Source organism: Thermobia domestica, chromosome 9 (assembly GCF_964235325.1).
Source record: "Thermobia domestica chromosome 9, izTheDome1.hap1.1, whole genome shotgun sequence".
Taxonomy (NCBI): Eukaryota; Metazoa; Arthropoda; class Insecta; order Zygentoma; family Lepismatidae; genus Thermobia; species Thermobia domestica.
Window position 1 is genome coordinate 152,199,491 of NC_137462.1, and position 16,817 is coordinate 152,216,307.

At 33.2% G+C, this 16,817-nt stretch overlaps 1 protein-coding gene across 5 annotated transcripts in view; it reads left to right on the forward strand.

The window, feature by feature from the left end:
- Positions 1-13,889, forward strand: part of LOC145695108 (uncharacterized) — a 78,482-nt gene extending 64,593 nt beyond the window's left edge. For 4 of the 5 annotated variants that reach the window (XM_081772010.1, XM_081772012.1, XM_081772014.1 and 1 more), the window contains 2 exons: positions 393-573; positions 12,056-13,889. In XM_081772010.1, coding sequence (XP_081628136.1) covers positions 12,063-13,520 — 1,458 coding nt within the window. In that variant the 5' untranslated portion in view covers positions 393-573; positions 12,056-12,062 and the 3' untranslated portion in view covers positions 13,521-13,889. Of the gene's footprint in view, positions 1-392; positions 574-12,055 lie in introns of those variants that run through there. The other variant, XM_081772009.1, reaches the window with a different exon arrangement.
- The last annotated feature ends 2,928 nt before the right edge of the window (positions 13,890-16,817 follow it).

The window sequence follows — 16,817 nt, forward strand, 5'->3', positions numbered from 1 at the left end:
ATTCAAGCCGAGTGTTTGTTAAATCTCATCGTAAACGTCAGTGAGTTTAATTCAAAGTCTGTTGAAGAACTTACTCGGACAAATTTTCCCAAATTCATGTCCAGAGATAAGTAATACTGAATTGGAAGTGGAATTAAACACATGGAAAATTTTAGAAAAAAAAAAAAAGACAATCAAAACACAATCTGTTTTCTTGCTTGGAATGAGAAAGTTTCACATTCTACATATCATGCCTTTTTAAAATTACCATTGACCAAATCTGTTCTTTAAAAAAAAAGTTTATGTTACCATTACTTACGTAAAGCATTATTTTCTGCAATCATTAATTCACTGAGGTGGATGGAAGATTCTATAAATTTATCAAATCTTTTTTTACTTTCTTTCTTTTTCAGAATTGGTAGAGAATGATGATGATTCCTCAAATGAAGAAGCGTCACACGCAGTTCTTTATGTGTCTCTAGAAAGAAAAGTAGCAGAATTGATAACCTCTTTGCAAATATATCAATTAATAAGTATTACGCAAATTACGGAACCACTTCACATTTACTCGTATTAAAGAAAAAAAGAGTCCAGGTATGTAAGCATTTGTAAAAAGAATCTATACTACTAGTTTTAATTACTCTTACTTTTTCATCAAATATCCACCTTCTTATCAATAGAAGTCACTTGAGTCTTTGAAAGTAAGAAAATAATATACACCATTGAGAATTATTATTTTTATTTACTCGTTCAAAATATGGTTTACAAAAATTACTTCAAAAAAATATACATTAAATCAACAACAGGATCTGAGATTTATGTGGTACCAGATATATTTATCATAACTCGAGTACTTCTTGACTTCGAGTTTTACATCATCATTATTATTATTATTATTATAGAATAATAATAATAATAATAATAATAATAATAATAATAATAATAAGTGATGCGTTTCAGTTGTTCCGTTGTTTTTATTTGAACTGAAGGTCCAAGGCTCCTGATTACAAGTTTCAAAGGTTTCTGTTATCTGTAAACTACAAAACACGGTACTTCACTCATAATAAGAAAAAATCTACTTTTTTGCCATTTTTTACTGAATCTATCCACACACACAATAACGTTGGAAACTCCTTGAGTAGTAAAAGTAATTGCCATTTTCTTCCTAAGTGAATAATCTTAGTAGTCCAGGAGAGAAGAAACAATTTTTAGTCGTACCATGATTTTTTTTATATATATATATATAAGGTTTTTCAGCTGATCTTATATGATTTTGGGGTGCTGCTTTCGAATCCGATAAGTGCCACTCTGTAAACCTATTTCGCAAAAGGGAGGTAAAGAGGGACGATATTCTCTTACTTTCCATTTCATAAATTTCTGGTATTATCTCAGCATAGTTTCATTTTTCTCGTTTCCTATTGACAGTAGAATGGCAATTCATGCACATATTATAAATAACCATACTAGTAACCAATTAATGGAATTTGATAATTTTCTCACAAATATCAGGGTTGCCAACTATCAATAAAATTTACAAAAAGAATTTTTATACAGAATTTTTATTTTTACAAAATTTTCACATAGAAAATGTTAAGAACAGGAGAAATATCATATATATTCCAAATTTTAGTCCTAAAACTGTCATATGATCTACGAATAAAAGCCAGACAAACACTAGAAGGGAAACGGGGAAGTACAAATTTTGACTTCTGAATATGGTTAGTACAAAAATAACACTTTCGGAACAATTCAAATATATATTTCTCGTAAAGTATTTTTGGTTTGTCTCTCAATCATTTCTGAATAGCCTTAAACGTGTTCGTTGTGTAGAAATTCTGCTTCCTCTTGTGAACGTCATAGTTTCCAACTATCACTTATTATTATTATTATTATTATTATTATTATTATTATTATTATTATTATTATTATTATTATTATTATTATTACTGTATTTTGTATCGAATTTTTAGTGATAAAAACGTAAAAGTAAAAGAGATCTATGCAAAGTATATGCAATATTTTTATTTACTCTTCATATAATTTCAGACGAGCAAGGGAGAGAAGAATTGGGAGCAAAATTTTATCAGAAATTTTGTTCTCATAAACATAGGTTTATTCTTTCTTCTGATGTAACAGTAAAATAGTAATATTTTACACATTAAAGCAAATGAACAGTTTTCAAATTACGAACATGCAAACTTTTGTGTTGTTTAGGTGAGATCGTAAACTAATTTATATCTGAGAATAATCAGAAAAATATTTTTCATCCTGTTTGTTATCTGAGAAGACTCTACATTTATTTTAATTACACACTTCCTTAGCTCTTTGTCTGGTGGATCTGTTTACGAACTGTTTGTGAAGGTGTTAGTTCAATCTAGTAACAACAAGATGGATAAAAATGAAATTTGCCCTTTTTTAGTGGAGAGAATGCTAATCTTTTTGTAATGTTAATATTTACTCGTACAGAGAGAGAAGGCGATTGGATGTTAACCTTTGATCAGAAGAATCAATATTACCTTTCCTTTTTGCAGCAGGTCACATAAATTACACTCGGTATGAATCTTACTATCAGAAGACAATGCAACAGAATAGTACCGGAAGTGTTTGCAAAATTCATGGCTGGTAAACACGTAGTAAGGCTCAAAATGGGTTCTGGAATGGGATATGGACTGATCAGTTTATCGAAAGTACATACACGAGATAGGATCATGGACCTGCTGATGTATTTACTTGCAGCCGAAAATGTTAACCGCATAGGCTGTTTCCGTAAACGTCTTTCGTCAAATTCAGAAAGATGTGGACGATATGAAGAAATTGGAAAATGAGGACTTAGTTTTCCATCACAAGGAGTAGGTAGGTCCACATACCAAAGTGACTGTGCAGATCACGAGAATATTCGTGATTTTTTGTCAACATAGTTAATATTGTTAGCGGTCAAATTTTGCATGAGAGTGCGCTAAATGTACAAGATGCTGTTGAAATGGGAACACAGCAGCTGACTGACTTTGTGTGTAAATGGCCTGGAAGTTTTCACTAAAGTATTTCCAAGAGAACTAAAACAATGTTAGACGTTACGAAATGAGTGAACTTAGGCCCAAGTGATAAACGAGAAGTGATAATTGACCACAGTGATATTTATGCTCGTACAATGAGCCTGCTCTATCTCATGAATGTACAGAATGTGCTTGATCATGAATTAACTCCAGTTCCAACTACTCTGTTTAATGAGAAGGGCGAAATGCGAGAAACCCAAAAAAGTGTACTTTAACACAAACTTGTCGTAATGAAGTCAGCAAGATCGCTAGTAAGCACCCATCAAACTGTCCTTCTTGATGTGAAATGCTCTGGCACGTATCCGGCTACGTAGAAGTATATGTAAAGACATTCACACCAATGATGGAAAGTGAGCTCAAACAAGCCCGTATTCTGCATGTAGTATTCGATAGATACTATGAGATCAAAGCAACAACACGAAGGAAGCAACAGCAAGGAAATTCAAGACAATATAAACTTACTTTATCAACTCCTTTGCCCAAACAACGTTCGTATTGACCTTAATGAATACGAAAAAACAATTTGTTTCATTAATTATAGAATTGCTAATAGACATTTCCATAGATGAATCTCACAGACTGATTATCACTGGACCACAACCATCCCCCAATGAAGTAGGAGCAGGACTATGGGGTGAACCAACAACACACGAAGACGCTGACGTAAGTGTGATGCACATAGTTCTTACGAAGGCTAGGCATACTCCTGACCAATCTATACGGGTGAAGTGTGACGATACAAATGTACTAGTGCTCCTTGAATATCATATATATGTTGAAAAGCTAACTACACCAATCGTAATGGAAAAATGCGCTAGATCCAGAGAAATAATTGACATAAATAAAATTGTAAGAGTGCAGAGTTTATATGTGAATATTCTGGCAGCCCATGCTCTAACGGGCTGCAATAGTACTTCATCTTGCTGGTATTGGTAAAGGTCGAATGCTGAACATTCTATCGAAGTTTGAAGGCACACTTGAAGCAGTTGGCAATTCCAAAGCTGCAGAACGTGTAATAACAGAGCAGTGTGATACATTTGTTGCTTAGTTATACAGCCCTGGAGAAACCTTTACCAAAGGTTTACGAGCTCAACTCTGAAAGAAAAAGATGGTTTGCAAGACAATCACAAGTCTACCATCTCTTTCTCCAACTATTGGTACACTACAGAAACATTATAAGCGCACTCATCTTCAGACAACCATATGGAAATTAGCAGAACAAACTAATCCTCCCGATCTAGATCCAAGAGATATCGGATGGAAATTTTTTGATATGCTGCAGAAGAATATATACTTTGTATGTTATCCGCAAATACACCAATAGCGCCTGATGTAGTAGTGAATTTAATTAGCTGCTCATGCACAACGGGATGCTATTGTGGTTGTGGTGCCTTAAAAGGTAATCGAAGTACATATCGTTCTGTACCTTACCTACCAAAGTGAGTTTATAAATGAACGAGAACAAACAGAAGAGAGTGATGAAGAGGAGTTCACTGCTTTCCCTCTGCGTTGGTGCTGATAAAGTTTTGTACTGTGCTTCTCTTTTCTCCAAACAATACACGTTAATGCACTCAGCAACGTGTAAGTATGTAGATACTGTTGGAAAAACATAGTTGGTTTGGTTTTCGTTTCTCGTACTGCGTGAAAAATTAAAATTAGACAGTAAGAAAAATATTACACCATTTTACGAAAGAAACATTTCTCATATCGCTGTCACAACTGTAGCTTTCCAGAATAACCAGTTTCCCTATTATTATAGCGTATTCAAAGTGACGTGAAGAGTAAATAAAAATATTGCATATACTTTGCATATATCTCATTTACTTTTACGCTTTTATCACTAAAAATTCGATACAAAGTACAAAATAAAAACACAATTCTGTGATAGTTGGCAACTATGGCGTTCAAGAGAGGAAGTAGAATTTCTACACAACGAACACGTTTAAGGCTATTTAGAAATGATTGGAGACAAACTGGAAGTACTTTACGAGAAATATATATTTGAATTGTTCCGAATGTGTTATTATTGTACTAACCATATTCAGAAGTCAAAATTTGTACTTCCTCATTCCCTTCTAGTGTTTGTCTGGCTTTTATTCATAGATTAAATGAGAGTTTAAGGAATTATATTTGGAATATATATGATATTTCTCCTGTTCTTAACATTTTCAATGTGAAAATTTTGTAAAATAAAATATTCCGTATAAATTTTTTTGTAAATTTTATTGATAGTTAGCAACCCTGATATTTGTGAGAAAATTATCAAATTCCATTAATTGGTTACTAGTATGGTTATTTATAACATGTGCATGAATTGCCATTCTACTGTCAATAGGAAACGAGAAAAATGAAACTATGCTGAGATAATACCAGAAATTTATGAAATGGAAAGTAAAGAGCCCCTCTTTATTCCCCTTTTGCGAAGTTTATGTTGATATTTCCACTCGCTTTGGAGTCATGTTTGCAAACATTCTTTTTATTTATTTATTTAAGTTTTTTAAAATGTTTTAATCTATATATATTTTCCATAAAGTAACTACACAATTTAATGTTTTAAATACATTATACAAGTACAAGATTCTTCTAGTTTAAAGCATTTTCAACATGCTAATTTAACAGAAACATACAATAACGTTCAATTTCTTTTTCCTAGTAGTAGATACAAAATCTTAGTAGCACAATAAATAGACTATAGGAATAGAAATAACATAATGAAATCTCCAGAAATATAAATAAAATTGAGCATATTTGTTTTAGATTATGCCACAACAATTTTCTGAAATCACTTTTACATTATTAAAAGTGCACTTAACACTTGTAGTTATGATATTGTTCGGTTGTTTCTGTTGCACTAGAGAAGAAACACCTCCTCCAGCTCCCTTCCAGGCGGCAAGGTGCCAAGTACCAACGGAACGGTGCCACGCTGGATCGCAATAGATAATTATTCGTTGTATTAAGAAAGATGATGTTGAACAAACATCTCCAGAAACGACGGAAATGTTTCTGCCTACCTCTCTGATAAAATCCAGGCTTCTAGGACCTCATGCCCCACTAGTCTCGATGACTATTGGAGCAAAATTAAATTTATCGAGGAGGTTATTGTATTTCCTTTCCTTTTATTCCTCTCTACGTCTAGCAATTTCTCCAGCATTCATAACAGTCAATAGAGGGCTTGAGTGGGCAAATGTGTCTGAACAAGTAAAGTCCCATACAAGTGATTTGCCTCTCATCCAAGGTACTAATGTTATGCCGTCGGGTCGTTTGCCATCGGGACGACATCAACTCGACGGTTCACTTATGGACGGAATTCCGGCCATGGTGAGGGCTCGCAAAATAATGTCATTAACAGAAGAGTGCCTGGAGTTTCTGCCAATGCTCTTTATGCATGAAGGCCATGCAGACCGCATTTTTTATTTTATTTTATTTACTTTTTATTTTATTTTTATATTTTTTCTTCTTTTTCTTCAGCCTGGAACCAAACTATACCTGTAATACCATCGCTGTCTGATTATGTAAGTCCTGTAAAAACAAAATAAATGAATAAACCGGACTCTACGAAATTTCTTTAATCTTATTCACTTTACACTCATTTCCAATGATTCTCGGTCCACAAACACACAAATAAGAACTTATAAGAACTTATTCGTGTGTTAGTAGACCGATAATCATTGCAAACGAACTGCAAAGTTTAAAGAAATCTAGTGGGGTCCGGGAATTCGGGATTCATTTTTTTCACAGGACTTATATATGAAGACAACGATGGTATTATAGGAGTTCTAGCTTAAATATAAATAAATAATTAAAAATTTAAGAAGTTGCGAACTTGACTTTAGAGTGAGTCGAAATATCAGCATAAATTAAAAGAAAAGGATCGCGAATGCAAAGATATGCTTTGTCATTTTATTTACATATGTGTTTAACATTATATTTAAGTTATTATTAAAATAGTTGATCATTATGAGGTTGAAAATTTACGAAAATGTTATAGCAAATGTACATAAGAAAATTCGAACATCCACTGTAATTAAATTTATATTTCTACTTGCTGAAAGGTCTTTGCAAGGGAAGAATAAGTTGTTAACTGTGTTCCAAAATTCATTTCAAACGGTTCAGTCACTTTCCCGTGATGATGCGAAGAAATTATAGAAATTGACCCCTTACAAATGAAATTTTTAAAAATACTGTCACATGTCCAGTGATTTTTGATGTGGAATTTACATCCCGAGTTTCGTCTCCCTAACTTGATGATCTCATGAGATAATCTTAGTTTTAAATTTTGAACTTAAGAAGCTTATTTTAATCGAAACAACTACTATTATATGCAGTGACATAAAGCTCTTTTGAGTAGTTAATAACGAGTATGATAATTATCTGCTGCAGAAATATTTAGATACAGTAAATCTTTGGTGCGGGAATAATCTATTAATGATTAACTTAAAAAAAATCTAAATATAGAACATTCACTAATAAAATTATATATTTTGTCAACAAATATAAAATTAATGGAGTAACAATAAGCAAAGTAGAACAAACTATAAAGATCTTGGTATTATATATGACAGACAATTGAAATTTGATAATCATATAAATGATATAGTGCAATCAACGAGAAAAACAATAGGTTTAATACTCAGTCAGTGGCCTGATTTTATAAATGGTTGTTCTTATGTGTATCTATATAAGACACTTGTTAGATCCAAACTTGAATTGGGTTCAATTGTTTGTAACATTTTATCTAATACACTTCTTATCAAAATCGAAGCTGTACAGAAATGGTTTAAGGCTACTATTATAAAATGAAAAAGGATTACTTTTCACATGACTACAGAAATTAGTTTACTTATTGGGGATTCAATCCCTGTCGGAAAGAAGGAAATTTATTGATAATTCTTTATTGAAATGGTATTGGATAAGAAATATAATAGCAAATATTACTTTAAAAATATTAAAAGTGCCGATTGTAAGGAATTGAACGACATTGGTTGCACCAAATTCAAAACGTAAAATGAGAAAAGTGACACGTCTCACAACAATTTAAAATAAACACATGTTACGAGAAATAATAGAGCTATTCTTACAAAAATTAAACTGTTTTAATTTTATGACAAGAAATCTAACTGCCAATCTTGATTTCATTGTTATGCATCTTCAATATATCCTTACGTTATAATCTTTTGTCCAAAGAAGCAATCTTTTATGTTGAAAATTGATATATGACAATAAAGTGATGAAGATCTTTTGTATGCCCGATGTGCAATTTTAAAGAAAAGTTGATTAATTACTCTTAAATTATAGTTAAATGAAATTTTAATTTGCGTAATTCTGTAAATGATATATTATGAAATTGACTGTTTTTTTTTTTATCTTGTTTTATAAATAAGCTTAAATCTTGTAATTTGAATACATTGACTTTCTGACAAGGATCTTAACCTGTTAAGTCAACAACTATAATATTCATTCTATACTATAAAATTTCCGGTCCCGGATAGTTGGAATGATCCCCAAATCTATTTGTATCAATCAGTTTTAATTTGTTGTTCCTTGTCGCCTGTATACCTTCAAGATGCCAAATATTGTATATTCATAAATAAAATATTTCAGAAAAAAAAAAAATTTCCGGTCTGTTTAAAATAATTAGGTATATAATGGTTTCAACATAGTGCTGTATTTTTGCCTATGAAATGTTCACAGCACTAAAAATAAACATTATTATTATTATTATTATTATTATTATTATTATTATTATTATTATTATTATTATTATTATTATTATTATTATTATTATTATTATTATTATTACGAAATTAGATAATGTTTTTGTATTACAAAAAAATTCAATATATAATAAAAATTGAAGTGAAAGTTACTTCTAAATACACTAAATCAAAGCTTCGTTATGGTGGACAAATTATCCACTGTTGGGCGTTCAAGGTAAATGATTTGATTTTCTAGAAATCCTGAAAAAAAATACAAACATAATTTTCTTTAGCTCAAATACTGTAATTAAAGTTCCGAAAGAAATTAAATCTAGGTTAACGGCAGCTATATATATATATATATATATATATATATATATATATATAAAAAAAGGACAATTTGTCCACTCTTGGTCTTTCTAATGTTAAAGGCTTGAACCAATGACGATCTAGGCTCAAGCAAGTTTCACAGATTTAGAGTGTAGGGCCGCGATGAAGATTTTCATTTTTTTTTAGGAAAAGTCTGCAAGGAACATTCATACTAAGGGAGCAGTCATCTTCTTACAGCATTATCTAAACCTTGATAGCTCGTTCTAAGACTGTCCATTTTATCATTGACGATAAGCCCACGGTGCGCACCCTCCAATCTAAACCAACCAGGCAACATATGATGAACTGATCCATACGGACAGGGTAATATCAACCCCCTCTCCCAAAAAGAAAAATAGGCCATACACTGAACAACTCACCGAGAGCGTGTCGAATTAATTTTTAGTAGTATACTGGTCATGCGCAAACGTTCAGCAAAGTGGGCGCCGAATGTCTGAACAGTTATCAGAAGAAAGAATAAGTTGAAGTATCCAAAGCAGTTTTGTCCCGTTTTGGAGCTGGTCCTCACTGCTTAGGATTGTTTGACTCAATTAGTGACTGAGCATGAAACCTGGCTTCATATCTATGTTCAGTTAATGGAGTGGCGTTAATCCGGATCTTCGCGACCAAAGAAGCTCCACTTAGAAAAATCAACAAAGAAAGTCGTGGCTTCAATTTTGTGGGACAAAGACGGTTTTGTGTAAGCGGACTACCAATTTTGTAACTCTGGTATCAGCGGCGAGTTATATTAACCCATTGAAGCCGCCGTTGCACGAGGCAATTAAGACGAAACGCCGCGGAAACTTGTCCAGAGGGATTGTTATTTAGGACGACAATTGCTCAGCTCTTACATCCTACGTTATGGCGTCAAATTGAACAGCCTAGAACTCTAATTATCCCGCCATCCCCTCTATCCACCTGATCTGGTTCCCTCTGATTATTATTTGTTCCCAAACTTGACGAAATGCAAAGATTGTTCAATAAGTTTCGCCTCCAACTCTATTTTCTTTTAAAAATTAATTGTTGTAATATTCAAACGATTGTTGTAACATTTTTTTAAAGTTACTCCGCTGACAACGACGTTACAGGATTAGTGATGGACCACATGAACATCCGGTTAAAACAGCGTGCGGTCATCGAATTCCTGACTGTGGAAGGTGTGATACCCATCAACATCCACTGTCGCATGAATGTGTATGGAGAAGCATGTATGGACATTAGCTCAGTGAGGAGGTGGGTTCGGACTGTGTGTAAAGAGAATCCTACCACATCATATCTGCATAACGAGAACCGCAGTAAACCACCAATGACTACATCCATTTCAGAGAATGTGCGTCAGTTTGAGGCACTGGTTGGATGCGGCACATTAAGCAGAGGGTGATTGCAGACATTACTGGTATATCACTTAGAACAGGAATCACATCATACGTTACGTGTTTGTGTTCAAGAATGTGTTTACTTTGGGTTCCGCGTCAGCTTACAGTGGAAATGAAAGAAGCCCGAAAAAAACCTGTGTGAGCAAAATTTGGCTCCTTTTAAACAGTGAAGGAGATGCCTTTCTCATGTATCTCGTAACTGGGCCCGAGGCTAAACGCCAGGCCATAGAATACAGTCATCCATTCTGTCCCAGTCCTAGAAAGTTCAAAACGCGGCCATCAGAAGGGAAAAGTCATGGTCACCATCTTTTGGGACATTGCATGTATGGTGCTGATTTATTTTTTGGAGTGTGATGCTACTGTCAATTCCGAGCACTACGTGCAGACACTAACAAAGTTACATAAACATCTATGTAGAGTACTTTCTCGCAAAAGTGCCATTCTTCAACATAACAACGCAAGGCCATACATAAGCCGAGAGAACCTCGCCGCTTTGCAAAAGCTCCTATTCGAGAATATTGTGCCGCGCCCATTTTACTGTCCTGACCTGGCCTCCTATGATTCCTTACTATCCTCAAAGCTTAAGGAACATTTGAAAGGCCAGCGATTCTCATCCGACATAGAAGTCACCAAGGCAGTGCATTCTTGGTGTCGTCAGCAAGCAGCCTCATTTTTCATCGGTAACATGGAACAACTAGTGCACCGTTGGCGCAGTGCGTCGACGCCAATGGTGGCTATTGAAAGGTGAAAACTTATCGGAAAGCAGGTTCAATCTTTGAGAGAAAAATTACTCACATTCAACATTTAAGAAAAAAAGAAAGAAAAATAGGGAGTTGGAGGAACCCTCGTACCTCAAAGAATATAATTTTGAGGATATTCTTGACCTCTTCAAGAAGGAATATGTTGAATAACATTAATTTCATCTCTATAGTTCTGCCTTTTCTGAGCAAAGCCAGGAACTTGTCAGCAATTAGTTTGTAAATAATTTCTTACTAATTTTCACATCTCTTAAAAACATTAATTTTTATGAACTCTTGAAGTCCCAAAGTTATTTGTTGGCATCGATACCTCAGTTGTTATGACCAGCTTCAAGCTCATGGTTATGTTTATCTGTGTGCAATATATCAATATTCCTTTCATTGCTATACCTACACGCTTTATAATAAGAGTCTCAAAACTTACTAAAAAAAACTATCTATTACTAGAAAAATTATGTAATAGAATCTTTAACTATCGTAGATGTCACACTATGCAACCTCCGAATTTTCAAATGATTCGTGAATTAGTTGTATTCACTAGATAAATAGGTAGTTATATTAAATAAAAACCCGTTAGGAAAATAGACAATTATATTCTAAAGTATTAATTGAAATATTTCACTCAATTGCCATAATTAATTAGTTGATTACCACTATTCTCTCTTTAAAGAATATAAGGTGGTTCTATGTTCAGGTTTGAAAATAATTTTGAAAGTGTGAATACATTATAAATAAATGTTCCAAAGTTTTATTATTATAATAAAGTTTGTAACATTTTATTTTCTGTACATTTCTTTGTTTTTAATTTGGTCATTTGGTTGCAGGTTAAAAATGCCTTCCTTGAAGCAGCCACAAGCTCTCTATTCGTTATGTTTAAATTCCATGTTGAAGTCCCTTCAGCATCTGAAGAGAACTCGTAGCAAATTTAATCCGTTACTAAACGTACCATCATGTATTATTGAGGATATCATGGAAAGTGCTTTCCTTGCTGGATATTGGGCTGGAAGAATAGACTGGAAGATATTTTTTGTTCCACAAATAAAGCAGATTATCATGTTTAATGAAATGAGTGACTTAAACAATCTCTTAACATCGTGTAGACAACTGAGGAAAATAACATTGGTTATAGGTGTTGGTCAACGTGTGTCATTTGATGATATTCAGAGTTATCTTCAATGTAGCAATATTGTGTGTGCAATTCGCAGTGTAGATGATTATATTGTAAACAATGCCCATTTGCAGTGCTATCCTAATGTAGTTCGTAAAATGTCAAGTATATCGTGGATTTGGTCTCTCCAAGAAAGCTGTTCTGTAACTATGTTGGAGCCTGTGAGTAATGTGACGTATCGACCCATTGAACTATATCTTCCTTATGTCCGTGTCAGTATTGAAGATATTAAACACATTTTGCAAACATGGCCATGGATTAAAGTTCTTCGACATAAGCATTTAGTTTCTGCTTTGTATCTTCTACATGGCGTAAATGATACCTCCAACACGACCTCTCATAATGGTGTGTATGAGTTGCGTAATCTTGATATGGAGTTCCGATCGTTCCAAACACCTTTAAAAACAACTACTATCGCAAATGAAGCAGTTCAAATTGCAGTGAACCTTTGCCCTAAAACAACTGTGATTAAGGTTATGAGTGGAGACGTAACTCCAACAGGTCTTTTTCAGCAGTTTCTAGGATTAGATAAGGTTCAAGAACTTAATGTAAACGGCGAATTTCTACGTAGTGATATGTCCAGTGAAATTCAAACTTTCCTTAAAATTAAAGGTAAGAATATTAAACGGTTAGAGTTGCGATGTATTAACGGTTTTAATTCTTATGAAGTGACGTCTCATTGTCCGTATTTAGAGCATCTGAATTTAGAAATGAATGCATTTCATGGTTCATATGCCGAAGATCAAGTCAATCATGTAAATGAACTTGAGCATTTAAGAGTAGTATCAATTAGTCGTTGTGCTGCTAAATTCCCATCATCTTTGTGGAAATCTATTTTATCATCAAGCAAACTTACTAGGATATATCTGTTAAATGTCAAATTTGAAGCAACAATATTGATGCAACTCATTCAGGGAGGTTGTTGGAGAAACGTCTCAATTCTTTCTCTTGTATGTTGTGCCAATGTGACATTAGAGCACATAATGGCTCTACTGGAAGGAGAAAACAAATTATGTTATCTTGTTGTAAACAGATTTGGAAATATACAAGAGAGGGAGCTGAAAACAATATCAGGATACATTCAGGAGCGTGGACTTGATGTTAAATTCCGCAGTACATGACAAGGTTATATGTACGTATATGTTGTGTACAATACTAAAATGAATTAAGTTTCTCAAGAATTCACTATTAAAAAGAAAAAAAATCGGCCAAAATTGGTGCTAGTAGCGTTAATATGTTGTCAAGACGGCAAATATGCTTTCGTTTCAATTTGAGTGTACCAGTCAGTGTAAATAAATATCCAAAAATCTTGTAAAACATTTTTGATATGTGGTAAATTTTTCACGTATGTTGTTTTTATCATATATATTTGTTATTTTGTGAGTTCACACATAAAAAATTCAAATTTGTTTATAAAGTATTATCTAGTCATTAATATATTTTTGTAATCAGAATCTGTATAGAAAAGAAATATATTAGTTGAATATAAATCGTTTCAGGATTGTTTGCTTGTTTTGAAAATTTAGATATCTTCCTAAAAAACATTTCGCATATAAAACAATACGTACGAGAAAGCGAAGATGCTCATTTGTGTAATGTTTTATGAATTAACAATCATAAAATAAATAAAAATTCTTTTCATAAACACTTACAAGAATAATATAAAGTGTACTGTTTGACAAAATTTAGTATTCTTTTCTGTGCCTTTCACACCCTTTCATGGACACTATGATGTTTTCAGGGCCCTTTTAGAGGGAAAGACCGCAACTTTCCTCCCTTTTACCCTTTGGGTTACCATTTTCTTCAGGTTATGTTACACGTGATTTTATGTTCCTTCTATTCATATTGAGAATCCTAACTAGTTTCTTGCAACAATATTGAGTAAGAATTATAATGGTGAATAGCGTTATTATATTACGTAGAATGTGAATGAGATAGAAGATTTATAAATGGCAATAAATGAATAAGTGAATAAATGAAAAAAAAAAAAATGTCAAATAATGCTTATATTTAAAAACGGTTCCGATTTGAATTTACCAGCTTCTTGTGCTCTTACAGTAGATTATGTCCATCTCGTGAAAGTCTGATGTTTTCCATTCATAACTTGTAATGTCGAAAGAAAGGGAAAGTAATATAAGAAGAACTTATGTGAACTTAGAAAGTAAAATGGAAATCAAGATTTCAATTTTATTGAAGTCTTTATTTTTGTTTCATGCATGTGAAATTCTTAGTTTTTGTTACTATTATTGTCCACTTGTGTAAATTCTCCAGACGAACCGGGAAAGAATAGCGTTGTCTACGTATGCGAATTATGTCATTTGTCTCCATTGTATATTTTCCGTGACATATAAACTTATGTATGCAACAAACTGTAAGAACTTCCTAATTACATTATGCTGAAGAACGTATTTCTCTGCAACTGACAATTTTCTGTACACGTCAAGAATTTGGATTCGAGACAACACAGGTTGTACTTTTTCACGTTTCAGTGCTGTCTCTCTTCCTTAGTGTATAAACTGAGGCCTTCGTACTTTCGTTGATTATCTCTCTAGTATAGTCATCCGTAACTATTAGACCAACACCTTAATCTTTCAGAGATAAACAGCCGAATCCGCAACGCTAACTCTGAACTCAACTTACCCTATGAGACGTAACACTCTGAGTTACCATCCATCCTCATTCTAAGTTGCATTGGATAAGTAGTGAAACCAGTGAACTTCTCGTTTAGTCTCATTCATCTATATGCCAGGACGAGTCGTTTCCAGGTTCATGAAGGGAAACCATTTACATCATCAAGAGCAGGGTTAATGAGAGAGAAATATGTTCCTTACATACAGAAGTTCACTACACTACATTAAATACTGTACATTTCACAAATGTTCATTAAAACACTATTGAACTCATTGTCAGATATAAACCATACTTCCGTGTCAAGCAATTTATTTTTGCGAAAAGACTAAGATTACCAATAGAGATCAGTAAAGTGCGTATATCTTTATGGCACTGAATATTCTAGCGTACCTTCATCTTTATAACAGTGTTATTAAGACATGTCGTCATTATGTATAATGTACTGTTCTCGAAACATGAAGTCAAAACTACAACATGAAAAGTGTATACTAAGGGTTATATAAAGTCACCCTTATGTTGAGATTGCATCTTTATTCATTTATTTATTTATTGTAGTTTCGTTAACGTTACAAATAATATGTGCGTCACTGTTAGGATTATGTAAATAAATCAGAGAAAATAGTATTGGGACGATACATAAGTTCGTTCTGTTCTTATATTTTATTTTTATGCTGTTGTTCTGTTAATTCAAATACAAATACAACATAGACGTAACATTAACATATTCTACGAGTGTAACAATACATTGCATCTCCACTATCTATGACCTGCCAACTTTCAGGTAGCAGTTCAATGCCTCGCCTGTAGAACTGTTTTGGTTTTGATTGGAAGAAATGTGTTAGCCATTGGTCAAGAGAAGCTTTCCTGTGCTGTTCTTTGAGTAATTGCTTCATTCTCGTACACTGCACAAATTGTTCTCGCAGGTTGTGCTGCACTGGATCCTCCGTTAAGCCCGAAGAGTAAAATGTGATGGAAATGATCACTTTTCTCAATTTGACAATCCATATTAGTTTGTCTGAAATATATACAATAATACGTTCACAATCAAGAAAACCTATGTTTCGCAACACACAAACTCCAAACTACGGTAAGACAACGGAATAACGATAAACAATCGCTTCACGCCGCATTGTTGTCAACCCAAAGGAAAACCTCACGAACTTATGCATCGACCCATACAATCTGTTACTTGACAGTTTATATTCTCTTACACAGTACATAAATAAATTAAAACTATTCCAGCAGAATAAAAAATATCAACTTCATCAGATTGGCAACGAACGATATAATCTTTAAACAATATTACAGTCAATCATACTTCTCAGTTATATCTCTTCAACCATACAGTGTACTGTCATCTTGCTAGTGTCATATTGCAAAGCTTAATTAGAATATTCTTCATTATCAGTTTCATATTAATAGGTGGCGCAGTTAGAGTATAGCATCAATTTTTGGGTTTCCAGAAAAGTTAATTTTTCTCGAAGATTATACGTGAAGATTTACATTCACTCATGTTACGTTGTCCAGTTTAATGAGGTCTAACGATTGGTATGTCTCATCTTTACAATCCCCTACCCACTGTGAAGCGCTAATAACGTTAAAGAAAATTTAATTTGATTCGTTAACAACCCGCTTTGGGCAAATCGAAATTGATACTACATGCTACTTAAAAATTTATGTAAAAAAAAAAAAAAAAAGTTTGAATAAACCTTCATATTGTCGTTAAACCTACTCTTATTGTATAATCTTAATAGTAAAGGTTTTATTAGGATAAAGTAGACGTTTTC